The sequence below is a fragment of the Somniosus microcephalus genome, chromosome 12, assembly GCF_052327205.1.
Source record: "Somniosus microcephalus isolate GS21.2 chromosome 12, FLI_Smic_1.0, whole genome shotgun sequence".
Taxonomy (NCBI): Eukaryota; Metazoa; Chordata; class Chondrichthyes; order Squaliformes; family Somniosidae; genus Somniosus; species Somniosus microcephalus.
In genome coordinates this window covers 16,772,354-16,786,389 of record NC_140998.1, presented here as the reverse complement: position 1 = coordinate 16,786,389, position 14,036 = coordinate 16,772,354, and the positions used below count along the sequence as shown (strand labels likewise).

General features: G+C 48.0%; 1 protein-coding gene across 7 annotated transcripts in view; it reads right to left on the bottom strand.

Moving 5' to 3' along the window:
- Positions 1-14,036, bottom strand: part of ttc7b (tetratricopeptide repeat domain 7B) — a 499,428-nt gene that overhangs the window by 383,696 nt on the left and 101,696 nt on the right. For all 7 annotated transcript variants that reach the window (XM_086002622.1, XM_086002620.1, XM_086002625.1 and 4 more), the window contains exon 6: positions 1,387-1,465. In XM_086002622.1, the coding sequence (XP_085858748.1) occupies positions 1,387-1,465 (79 nt within the window). The remainder of the gene's footprint in view (positions 1-1,386; positions 1,466-14,036) is intronic.

The window sequence follows — 14,036 nt, the reverse complement described above, 5'->3', positions numbered from 1 at the left end:
CAGGTGCTACCTGATCTGTAATATTTTGTTTTGTTTTGCCAATAATTCTCTTCTATTTCAATGAAGCGTCAATCAGATGTTATACATCAGGAAGAAGATAAAATGCCTCAGCTACTCTTTATAGGCATTTAGTCACAAAAAAACAGGAATGGGACTTGACCGGCATAGACTAGTTGGCCATGTTACTGTGCTGAAAATTCTATGTAAACGTGTAACCAATTTAATTGGTGACCATTTTCTCACATAAACTACCTGGCCAGTACAGAGCCGTACAGACCAGGAGTTAAACCCCAGACTAAGCCGAGTTGGCAGATTATCAACGAGATCAGCAATTGAGACGCTATAATTGGCCACAGTACCAGAGGGGGAAAAAATAATGAGCCCGGGTTCCTGTCTTGATCACTATCCAACAACAACTTGCATTTATATAGTGTCTTGAGGCGCTTCACAGGAGCGTTATCAAACAAAATTTGACACCAAGCCACATAAGGAGATATTAGGACAGGTGATAAAAACCTTGGTCAATGAGGTAGGTTTCAAGGAGTGGCTCAAAGGAGGAGAGAGAAAGGCAGAGAGATTTAGGAAGGGAATTTCAGTGCTTAGGGCCTAGTCGGCTGAAGGCACGGCTGCCAATGCTGGAGCGATGAAAATCGGGGTTGCGCAAGAGGACAGAATTGGAGGAGCACAGAGATCTCGGAAGGTTTGTAAGGCTAGAGGAGGTTACACAGATAAGGAAGGGCGAGGCACATGCAGGGTTTTGAAAACTGAGAATTTTAAAAATCGAGGTGAGAGGGGGGACCGAGAGCCAAAGTAGGTCAGTGAGCAGAAGAGTGATGGATGAACAGGACTTGGTACGAGTTACGATACGGGCAGCACAGTTTTGAATGAGCTCAAGTTTACGGAGGGTACAAGGTGGGAGGCCAGCCAGTAACCAGTGTGCGTGTATTGGCTCAGTAATAATGCTATCTATGGTGCAGCAGCCTGCTGACACACTCAAGTTCACAGATGAAGAACAGTCACTTGGGCAAGGTGTTAGAAGGCAGCTAATACCGTGGAAATGCAGCCCAGCAGCTTCAGTAGAGGAAGAACACTGGAGATGGTGGAGAAATGCCCTTTCTTCAATAAGAAAATAACTGGAACAATAAATATTCTGTAATTACCCAGAGTCCTGCAACGCTGCACAGTGATGGCACTTGGCTGTTAACCAGCGTTTTGTAGGACCGCCCATGGCAAGCAACCCCATATTGTAAGTGGCTACTTTGACAGTGTTCAGATTGCTTTAACAGTTACTGTACCTTAAATATTACCGATCTGGGCTCACTTTTGATAATGAGCCCAAAATAGCGAGCTCCCCTTTCACACTGTGGGGCATGTCTGGTCACTCACCATCCGCAAATTCTGCGTGGTCCTTGTTTCCACAGCTCTCAAGATTTCTCGAAACCGGGTAACTCCTCTAGTCAAGTTTCTGTGTAAATGTAACGTAGAAGAAAAAAAAGGGTAATTAAGAAATTAGCAAAGACAGCTTTCATTCTAAGATGAGCACAATACTCCAACAAGTTATCAACTGAAAGACATTCCGCCGGTATCAGTAAAAATGACCATAAAGCTGTCGGATTGTTGTAAAAACCCAACTGATTCACTAATGTCCTTTAGGGAAGGAAATCTGCCGTCCTTACCCGGTCTGGCCTATATATGACTCCAGACCCACACCAATGTGATTGACTTTTAACTACCCTCTGAAATGGCCTAGCAAGACACTCAGTTGTATCAAACTGCTATAAAAAAAATGAAATTGGACAGATTACTCCGCTGCGATTAGGCATCAAATTCGCTGGCAAGGCTGGCATTTATTGCCCTTCCTAGTTGTCCTTGAGAAGGTGGTGGTGGGCCGCCTTCTAGAACTGCTGCATTTGTGCAGTGAAGGTGATACCACAGTGCTGTTAGGTAGGGAGGTCCAGAATTTTGACCCAACGACGATGAAGGAACGGCGATATATGCCCAAGTTGCACTGGTGTATGACTTGGAGGGGAACTTGGAGGTGATGGTGTACCCATGCACCGGCTGCTTTTGTCCTTCTGGGCGATGGAAGTTGTAAGTTTGAGAGGTGCTGCTGAAGAAGCCCTGGCATGTTGCTGCAGTGCATCCTGTGGATAGTGCACACCGCAGCCACTGGGTAGCATAACAGTAAGGTACTGTCAAGACCACTTTAGACAACAGACACCGTAACGATTTGTACCTGGTGGTGGTATGTAGCAGAAAAAAAACTGCAGGACAAAGGCAGCCGGTGCATGGGAATTCAATTTGATTAAATTCTTCGAGGGGGTGACTAGGTGTGTGGATAAGGGTAGTGCAGTTGATGCAGTCTACATGGACTTCAGTAAGGTTTTTGACAAAGTCCCGCATGGGAGACTGGTCAAGAAGGTAAGAGCCCATGGGATCCAGGGCAATTTGGCACATTGGATCCAAAATTGGCTTAGTGGCAGGAGGCAGAGGGTGGTGGTCGAAGGTTGTTTTTGTGACTGGAAGCCTGTGTCCAGTGGTGGACCGCAGGGATCGGTGCTGGGTCCCTTGCTGTTTGTAGTGTACATTAATGATTTAGGTATGAATATAGGAGGTATGATCAGTAAGTTCGCAGATGACACGAAAATTGGTGGAGTGGTAAATCGTGAGGAGGGAAGCCTCAGGCTACAGGACGATATAGACGGGTTGGTCAGATGGGCAGAACAGTGGCAAATGGAATTTAACCCTGAAAAGTGTGAGGTGATGCATTTTGGGAGGACTAACAAGGCAAGGGAATACACAATGAATGATAGGACCCTAGGAAGGACAGAGGATTAGAGGGACCTTGGTGCGCAAGTACATATCTACCTGTCCTGCTGCCTTCAGGGATCTAAGGTGGTTAAGAAGGCATATGGGATACTTATATTCTATGCCTCGGCTAATGAAGGCAAGAGCAGGGAGGTTATGATGGAGCTGTACAAAACGCTAGTTAGGCCACAGCTGGAATACTGTGTGCAGTTCTGGTCGCCACTATAGGAAGGATGTGATTGCATTGGAGAGAGTGCAGAGGAGATTCACCAGGATGTTACCTGGGCTGGAGCGCTTCAGCTATGAAGAGAGACTGGACAGGCTGGGGTTGTTTTCCTTAGAGCAGAGAAGGCTGAGGGGGGACCTGATTGAGGTGTACAAAATTATGAGAGGCATAGATAGGGTAGATAGAATGGAATTTTTCCCCTTAGTAGAGGGGTCAATAACCAGGGGGCACAGTTTCAAGGTAAGGGGCAGGAGGTTTAGAGGGGGTTTGAGGAAAAACTTTTTCACCCAGAGGGTGGTTGGAATCTGGAACTCACTGCCTGAAAGGGTGGTAGAGGCAGGAACCCTCACAACATTCAAGCAGCATTTAGATGAGCACTTGAAATGCCTTGGCATACAAGGCTACGGACCAAGTGCTGGAAAATGGGATTAGAATAGATAGGGCTTGATGGCCGGCGCGGACACGATGGGCCGAAGGGCCTCTTTCTGTGCTGTATAGCTCTATGACTCTAGTGTTATGCCGACAAGATAAATCGGAGAGGATTGCAGCATCCCTAATGCTACCCCAGGTAACTCGGGATTTATACAATTTAAAGCAGTATGTTAACTTCATTGAATAAACTCAGCTAATCAAGAGATCCTGCTTTAATTGGCCATTCATTTTCAGGTGCTGTCACGAGGAAGGAGAAAAATCAGTCCGTTCATTTGCGGAAACTGTCAGGGGAGTGCTGCAACATTAAGTGATGTGGCACTGCTTGCTGCTGCATTGGTTTACTGTGTGATAACTTACAGTCCGCAGTGGCTATTAGATTGGCTCTCTATCTTCTTACACTTAACAGAATTGCAAGCAAGCCTCTCTAGAAAAGTGAGTAGGATTAGAAAACAATAAAGCCAGTTATTGGCTGTTCTAAGACCTTAAACATTCTTCCCTTCCCAGAAGTTTATCCACGGATTTACATCATTCTGTCAAAGAAGCAATGGAAACTCAGTGCAATTTGACTGTAAGATCTCCCCCACCCACCCCCAACACAATGTTAACTGGATGTTTTATCGTTAGAGATTGCTGGTTGGTTTTGAATCTAATCTCGCCTGTTCCACCTGCAATAGCGGTTTGATAACCCTGAGCCCTGATCACACCATTAGCAGACAAATCATGGCTCAAAGAACTGCAGTTAATGCTGTACAGAACAAACACCAATTTGCCACGTTAAACATTTGTGTGGGTGCTTGGTCTATGCTGGGGTATCAACTGCAAATCTAATTTCACATGTGCTGTTCCCTTCCCTGACTGAGCAACTGACACTGGACTCGGAGCAAGTCCCTAATTCTGTTGTATCCCCCTGGGAGTCGCCAATGTTGCTGCCACGCGCTCCTGTCAGTGCCCAATGTTGCTACCTCTCCCTTCCATCAGTCCCCAAAGCTGCAGCCTCTCTCACCCCCCCTCCCAAAGCTGCTGCCTCTCACCCACTCCCCAAAGCTGCAGCCTCTCTCACCCCCCCTCCCAAAGCTGCTGCCTCTCACCCACTCCCCAAAGCTGCTGTCTCTCTCACCCCCCATCAGTCCCCGATACTGCTGCCTCTCTCCCCTCAGTCCCCGATACTGCCGCCTCTCTCCCCTCAATCCCCGATACTGCCGCCTCTCTCCCCTCAATCCCCGATACTGCCGCCTCTCTCCCCTCAGTCCCCGATACTGTCGCCTCTCTCCCCTCAGTCCCCGATACTGCCGCCTCTCCCCATCAGTCCCCGATACTGCTGCCTCTCCCCATCAGTCCCCGATACTGCCGCCTCTCTCCCCTCAGTCCCCGATACTGCCGCCTCTCTCCCCTCAGTCCCCGATACTGCTGCCTCTCTCCCCTCAGTCCCCGATACTGCCGCCTCTCTCCCCTCAATCCCCGATACTGCCGCCTCTCTCCCCTCAATCCCCGATACTGCCGCCTCTCTCCCCTCAGTCCCCGATACTGCCGCCTCTCCCCATCAGTCCCCGATACCGCCGCCTCTCTCCCCTCAGTCCCCGATACTGCCGCCTCTCTCCCCTCAGTCCCCGATACTGCCGCCTCTCTCCCCTCAGTCCCCGATACTGCCGCCTCTCTCCCCTCAGTCCCCGATACTGCCGCCTCTCCCCCCTCAGTCCCCGATACTGCCGCCTCTCTCCCCTCAGTCCCCGATACTGCCGCCTCTCTCCCCTCAGTCCCCGATACTGCCGCCTCTCCCCATCAGTCCCCAATACCGCCGCCTCTCTCCCCTCAGTCCCCGATACTGCCGCCTCTCTCCCCTCAGTCCCCGATACTGCCGCCTCTCTCCCCTCAGTCCCCGATACTGCCGCCTCTCTCCCCTCAGTCCCCGATACTGCCGCCTCTCTCCCCTCAGTCCCCGATACTGCCGCCTCTCCCCATCAGTCCCCGATACTGCCGCCTCTCCCCCCTCAGTCCCCGATACTGCCGCCTCTCTCCCCTCAGTCCCCGATACTGCCGCCTCTCTCCCCTCAGTCCCCGATACTGCCGCCTCTCTCCCCTCAATCCTGCCGCCTCTCTCCCCTTAATCCCCAATACTGCCGCCTCTCTCCCCTCAATCCCCGATACTGCCGACTCTCTCCCTTCAATCCCCGATACTGCCGCCTCGCTCCCCTCAATCCCCGATACTGCCGCCTCGCTCCCATCCGTCCCTGGCGCTGCTGCCGCTGCTCATCTCCCAAGTCTAAATGATAAGGACACTGAAAATAGACAACGCAGATGCAGAGCAAGACACCATTTCATAGAGTCATAGAGTTTTACAGCACAGAAAGAGGCCCTTCGGCCCATCGTGTCTGCGTCGTCCATCAATCCCTGTCCAGTCTAATCCCATTTTCCAGCATTTGGTCCATAGCCTTGTATGCAATGGCATTTCAAGTGCTCATCCAAATGCTTTTTGAATGTTGTGAGGGTTCCTGCCTCTACCACCCTTTCAGGCAGAGAGTTCCAGATTCCAACCACCCTCTGGGTGAAAAAGATCCTCCTCAAATCCCCTCTAAATCTCCTGCCCCTTACCTTGAATCTATGCCCCCTTGTTATTGACCCCCCTACTAAGGGGAAAAGTTCCTCTTTATCTACCCTATCTATGCCCCTCATCATTTTGTACACCTCAATCAGGTCCCCCCTCAGCCTTCTTTGCTCCAATGAAAACAACCCCAGCCTGTTTAGTCTTTCTTCATAGCTGAGGCGCTCCATCCCAGGTAACATCCTGGTGAATCTTCTCTGCACCCTCTCTAAAGCAATCACATCCTTCCTATAGTGAGGCGACCAGAACTGCACACACTACTCCAGCTGTGGCCTCACCAGCGTTTTGTACAGCTCCATCATAACCTCCCTGCTCTTATATTCTATGCCTCGGCTAATGAAGGCAAGTATCCCATATGCCTTTTTAACCACCTTATCTACCTGTTCCGCTGCCTTCAGGGATCTATGTACATGCACACCAAGGTCCCTCTGACCCTCTGTACTTCCTAGGGTCCTACCACTCATTGTGTATTCCCTTGCCTTATTTGTCCGTCCAAAATGCATCACCTCGCACTTTTCAGGGTTAAATTCCATTTGCCACTTTTCCGCCCATCTGACCAACTCGTTTATATCTTCCTGTAGCCTGAGGCTTTCCTCCTCACAATTTACCACCCCACCAATTTTCGTGTCATCTGCGAACTTACTGATCATGCCTTTTACATTCTCATCCAAATCATTTATGTAGATCACAAACAGCAAGGGACCCAGCACCGATCCCTGAGGTACCCCACTAGACACAGGCTTCCAGTCACAAAAGCAACCTTCGACCATCACCCTCTGCCTCCTGCCACTCAGCCAGTTTAGGATCCAACGCGCCAAGGATCCCATGGGCTCTTACCTTCTTGACCAGTCTCCTATGCGGGACTTTGTCAAAAGCTTTACTGAAGTCCATGTAAACCACATCCACAGCATTTCCCTCATCCACACACCTAGTCACCCCCTCGAAAAATTCAATCAGATTTGTCAGACATGATTTACCCTTGACAAAGCCATGCTGACTATCCCCGATTAATCCTTGCCTCTCCAAGTGGAGACTAATTTTGTCCCTCAGAATTTTTTCCAATAATTTCCCTACCACAGATGTTAGGCTCACTGGCCTGTAATTCCCTGGTTTATCCCTGCTACCCTTCTTGAATAATGGTACTACGTTAGCTGTTCTCCAGTCCTCTGGTACATCCCCTGTGGCCAGAGAGGTTCTGAAAATTTGTGTCAGAGCCCCTGCAATCTCCTCCCTTGCCTCACACAACAGCCTGGGATACATCTCGTCCGGGCCTGGGGATTTATCCACTTTTTGGCCTGCTAAAACCGCTAGTACCTCCTCCCTCCCGATGCTAATATGTTCAAGTATGTCACAGTCCCCTTGCCCGATTTCTATGTCTACATCATCTTTCTCCATAGTGAACACAGATGCAAAAAATTCATTTAAAACCCCGCCTACATCATCTGGCTCTACACACAGATTGCCACTTTGGTCCCTAATGGGCCCTACCCTTTCCCTGGTTATCCTCTTGCCCTTAATATACTTATAAAACATCTTAGGATTTTCCTTTATTTTGCTCGCCAGTGTTATTTCATGGCCCCTCCTCGCCCTCCTAATTTCTTTTTTAAGTATGCCCCTGCACTTTTTATACTCCTCTTGGGCTTCCTCCGTCTTTAGTCTTTTGTAACTGCCAAAAGCCCCCCTTTTTTTCCTAATGCATTTTTGTATATCCCTTGTCATCCAAGGTTCCCTTTGCTTGTTGGTCCCACCCTTGACCTTTACAGGAACATGTTGGCGTTGTACTCTCTCTATTTCCCTTCTGAAAGCCTCCCACTGCTTTGATGTGGATTTTCCTATAAGTAGCTGCTCCCAGTCCACTTTGGCCAGATCCTGCCTTATCATATTAAATATTTCTACTGCCACTGATCTGTTTCATGTTAAAAGGTGAAATATTCACAGATCTGTTGCCATTTGCACCAGAATAATCACATTGCTGCCGTTCAGTGTGGGAACTCCAGCCTTCCAAGGGACTAATTTGATTGTTACAAACCTGTAATTCATTTATTAAGTGTGTGGTATTTACAGAGTTAAATTACACTCTATGTATGACATTAAACTATGTGGATTACAGACAGGGATTTATTATAGGTCGGTGCACTTTAAGAGGCTGCGTACTTGATATGAATGAAACTCTTTTAGCTAAATAATTAGTTTTAATGCTTGCCATTTTCCAGCAGTAGCGTCCAGTTAAGCAACTTTATACAGTTTTTATATATATAGGAATAGCTGGGGCTGCTGCAGCTGGAAGAACCAAGCTACGTGGCATCCAGATTCCAAAAGAGAGATCAGGTCAATATAATTAGCAGTGAATACTCAAGTAGCATCTGTGCATCAAATCACTAACATTTTACAGAATCATAATTATTTACAATGGAATTATGGCAGATGGTTTCTTTACTTGAAGGGAAGAAAACTGCAGGGCTATGGAGAAAGAGCGGTGGGGGGGAGGGAAATGGGACTAATCGGGTAGCTCTTTCAAATAGCTGGCACAGGCATAATGGGCTGAATGGCTTCTTTCTGTGCTTTATGATTCTAGTTCAAGGTATTCACACTTGCTTGCTCTCTCTATAAATATAAAAAATCTTACGGCTGCCTAAATGCACCCCGCCCATAAGATTTAATGCCTGTCACAGTGTTATTGGTCACACTTTTGTGTCAACTTTTCCCATTGTAAGTTCCTGTGTCCACATTTTCCATTCATTTTCCTGTGCCGTCGTTCACCATCAAGGTTAGTTAAGGAACCAACCGAACTGCTCAAAATGTTGTGTGAAAAAAAAGGTTTTCCATTTTTCTCAGTAACTGAAATTTCTAATGTCCAAAATAAAACATTAAATGAAAAACATTCCATGTTTCACAGTAACATGATTAAATTTAGCAATTAGATTGTGTGCCTTTTAATAGCATAATTAAAGTTTTTACTTAAAGGCTTCAATCTCGCCAAAAAGCCTGGACCTTTTGTCAAGAGTGGCAACTGTTAGCCAAAGGGCAGGTCCTGTAGTGAGTATATGCAGTGAATTGAATTATCCCATTTAAGCTATCCAAACAATTGTCTGCTTAAGGAATTCTCTCCGCATCCCCCCCCCCTTCAAAATTATTTGAAGGAAAGCTAGAGAACAAATTTCAAAATTCAGTAAAATTTGTGTTGACAGTTTTTTAACTCTCTTTTTGTCTCTGACCAAGGTTTCTACACGTCACTCTTGGCCTGCATTTAGACTACCACTAATGCTGCTCTATAACTCGCCACTAGGGACCGCTCAAGGACAGTGTGCGCTGATTGGCTCTCTTTCGGATGTAGCTGGCTTCCACTCATCTCTGATCCACACAACTGTGATAAGAAAGCTGGGAGTGGATGTGTGTGTATGGACAGAATCGAAGCTCAGCTGCGATTCCTCAGTCAGGCAGGTTGTTGACACTCACTGTCAAGGCTCACATATGAACAATAGCCATTTGGACAAGGAGTTGGAGAACATCCAGTGTCCATGGAAATATATCCTAGCACAGGTCAGTAGAACAGGGAAGAAAATTGGATAGGTAAAAGAAAATTACGAATTTGGCTTTTCGCATCAATCCAGAATTGCTCTTTTTAAAAAAAAAAAAAAAAAAAATTTTAAACATCAACCACCAAAGCCACCGTATAAACTGTGTAAAAGTAAATGGAATGAATTATGCTATCTTGGTTAAGTCCGTAAGACAGACACCTGTTGCATTTACATAATGTTTGTGAACTGCTGCCTTGAATGCTTGTAGTTTTTCAGATAAACATTAGTTAGAAAGCACCCCAGGGGTGAATCATTCTACGGGGCACAGTCCTCGGTCTAAGAGCCTGTATGATGGACAGTCGGTGAGAATGACTTCTACTTTTATTTATAATCTAAAACCACAACTGTTGTGTATGTACCTTTAAGGGAATAACTGGTCTTAGACTGCAGTACCGGCAGTGACCACCCCTGTATAAAAGGCCCTAGCAGGCTTCTGTAGTTTCAGTTTCAAGCTGCCTCTTGTTCAGTAAAGTACCTGTTAAACTGTTCCCCCGAAGTCCGTGTATGATTGAGGCGCGGACTTTACAGTAGCGACGAGTAAGTTCGAACTCACCTGCAGTGTGGCATCATCTCACGGGGATCTCGCCGAAAGGAAGGTCCTGGAAGGTCGTAGTCTGAGCAACGGGCGTCGACCGAGGGCAACCGCCCAAAGAATCCATCGGTGTTTGGAGAATTGCGGGAGAGACTGTGGTTCCAGCGAATCGTGTTGGTAGCAGGTAGCGCGCTGACCCTTCCGGACTGCGGCGGGCTCAAGCTTGATCGAGCGGCTCTACAAATCGGGCCACGCAGCGTCGCCGGGAAAAGAAAACGAGAGGGTGGAGCGCACAGGGCGCGGTTGGTGCTCGAGAACAGGACAGCGGAGAGAAACTAAACGGGGGGGGGGAAGGAAAGCGAGACGCGCCGAAGCTGCGGGTCGCCGCCATTACCCCATGGAACGCTAGGAGCAGCATGGCAGTAAGGGGAAGAAGCAAAAGCGCGGGAAGCGCCATTTTATCCCGTTGGGGAAGAAGCAAAAGCGCGGAAGGCGCCATTTTATTCCATTGGGGAAGAAGCAAAAGCGCGGGAGGCGCCATTTTAAATCGCCCAAGATGCCGAAAAGTGGCAGTATCACTGCTTTCGACAACGAGGTAGAAGACTGGACCACGTATGTGGAAAGAATTGAAGTGTACTGCAAGGCAAATGAGGTGGCTGATGGAAAGAGGGCGTCGGTATTATTAAATCTGATGGGAGAGAGTACGTACGGCCTATTGCGGAATTTAATTACCCCAGCTAAACCAATGGAGAAAAGTTGAGGAGATTGTTCATATCTTACAGGAACATCTAAGCCCTACACCACTGCTGATAGCAGAAAGATTCAAGTTCCATAAAAGAAACCAGCACAAAGATGAGAGCAATGCTGACTATCTTACGGAACTAGTCAAAGTTATCGAAGCACTACCAGTTCGGAGCAGGACTGGCAGACACCTTACGGGATAAGTTTGTCTGCGGGCTCCAGAGTGAAGGAACCCAGAAACGACTACTTTCAAAAAAGGACATGACGCTAGAACAGGCTTTCAGCGTGGCAGTATCCTACGAAGCAGCAGCACGGGGAGCTGCGGAAATACAACAGAAACCACAAGAATACAGCGCTAACGAAATGGCGTATGGAGCCGAAAAGTGCTATCGCTGCGGCTGAACAACCTATGAGCAGAAGGACTGCTGGTTTAAAGACAAAATATGCAGGCAATGCGGGAAAATGGGACATATAGCAAGAGTCTGCAGGTCGGGAAAGAAGACCAACACGACAAGAACTACGAAGGAACAGTACAGGAAAGTAAAGAAACTGACAGATAGTAGTTCAGAAGATCAGGAGTGATAAGGACTCCGGGAGCAGGCGACTAAGTTGTTTAAAGTTATACAACGTGTTCGCAAAAGAAGATCACCGAACCATTTGGGTCACCCTCATGATAGCAGGGTCCCCAGTGAAGATGGAATTGGACACAGGATCAGCCCTAACTGTCATGAATCGACGAGACTATGAGCGGCTATTCTCACACATACCCTTAAAGGACACGTCCATTGTATTGAAGACATACACGGGGCAAAAGGTCTACCCCAGTGGAAAAATAAGGGTGCCAGTTACATAGAAACATAGAAACTAGGAGCAGGAGTAGGCCATTCGGCCCTTCGAGCCTGCTCCGCCATTCAACGAGATCATGGCTGATCATCCAAACCCTAGCACCCGGTCCCTACACCGACTGCCATCCCACCCAAGCCCTATCCCCGTAACCCCGCATATTTAATCCCCCCCTAACACTAAGGGCCAATTTTTTTTTTTTTTTTTTAAATCATGGCCAATCAACCTAACCCGCACAGCTTTGGACTGTGGGAGGAAACCGGAGCACCCGCAGGAAACCCACGCAAACACGGGGAGAATGTGCAAACTCCACACAGACAGTCACCCGAGTTGAATATAATGGAAAGGAAACACAGAAACTATACATGTATATACTACGAGATGGAGGACCACCATTATTGGGACGTGAATGGATCCGAAGACTACAATGGGATTGGCATTCCATTCTGGCACTAACTGTGACTGACAAAAAAGATGACGACGTCGCACCTGGACATCTGTCACAAATTCTAACTGACGCGGAAGAGGTGTTCCAACAAGGACTTGGGACTCTAAAAGGAGTAAAGGCAACCATAAAGATTGAGGATAACGCAACCCCAAAATTTTTCAAGGCCAGACCGGTGCTATACGCGATACGCCCAGCTGTGGAAGCTGAACTGGAGAGTCTGGAGCATTCGGGGGTGCTGTCTAAGGTGGACTGGAGCGAGTGGGCCACACCCATCATTCCGGTAATGAAGAAAGCATTGAGCAGCACGCCTGGGGAGCCAAGGAAGGTTCATATCTGTGGGGACTTCAAGGTGACTGTGAACCCAGTCCTGCACACAGTACAGTATCCGCTTCCGCGGATAGAAGATATTTTCGCCTCACTATCTGGAGGGAAACGTTTTACAAAGATTGACCTGGCTCAAGCGTATCTACAAATGGAGGTGGAAGAAGCATCTAGGAAATACCTCACGATAAACACTCACAAAGGCCTTTACCAGTACAATCGACTGGTATTTGGGGTAGCATCGGCCCCGGCTATGTGGCAGAGGGCAATGGAACAAGTCCTGCAAGGGATCCCGGGGAACCAGTGTTATTTGGACGACATCCTGGTTACGGGCAAAAATGACAATGAACACCTTGCCAACCTGGAACAGGTGCTCACGAGATTGCAGGAATATGGGCTACGAGCCAACCGTCCCAAATGCGAGTTCTTCAGGAGACAAATCTCGTATTGTGGCCACATGATTGATGAGGAAGGGTTGCATAAGTCGCCGGACAAGATTGAGGCTGTGGTCAAGGCTCCAGCACCAGAAAATGTGTCGCAACCGAGGTCGTTCCTCGGGTTGGTGAACTACTACCATAAGTTCTTGCCGAATTGATCTACAATTCTGCACCCACTGAACGCCCTCCTTCAAACTGGTGTAACATGGAAATGGAGTGATGAGTGTAAGCGTGCCTTTCAGGAATGTAAATGCCAAATCACTTCAAAAGAAGTATTGGCCCACTACAACCCAACACTACCGATTCGGTTGGCGTGTGATGCGTCACCTTACGGCATTGGAGCGGTGCTGTTACACAAATTCCTTGACGGTTCAGAGAGGCCAATAGCCTTTGCATCGCGCTCGCTAACCTCAGCCGAGCGTAACTACGCTCAGATTGACAGGGAGGCCCTCAGCCTGGTGTGGGGGATGAAAAAGTTCAATCACTATCTGCACGGGCAGAAATTCACCCTACTGACTGATCATCAACCCCTGGTCTCAATTTTTAACCCAAAGAAGGGCATTCCGGTGATGACGGCGCAACGGCTGCAAAGATGGTCACTTTTTCTAGGGGCACATCAGTATGACAGAGTAAAAAGGTACGAAACAACATGGAAACGCTGATGGGCTGTCGCGCCTACCGTTGCCTACGGCGGAAGAAGCACCTGCAGTGGACCTGGTGGAGATATTCCATGCGACCATAGTCGAATGTTTGCCTGTTACAAACGCAAGTATTGAGAAGGAAACCCGAAATGACCCGACACTCTCTCGGGTCTATGATTTGACGGTGAAGGGATGGCCAGCATATGGCGACTCACTGTTGCCAGCATTCTCGCCAAGGAGGGAACAGCTGTCAGTGTGCCGGGGAACCTTGATGTGTGGATCCCGAGTGGTAATTCCACCCAAGTTGAGAGATAGAATACTCAATGAGCTTCACGAGAGTCATCTGGGAGGGGTAAAAATGAAGAGCCTAGCCAGGGCGTTTGTGTGGTGGCCGGGAATCGATAAAGAAATCGAGGATATGACCAAGAGA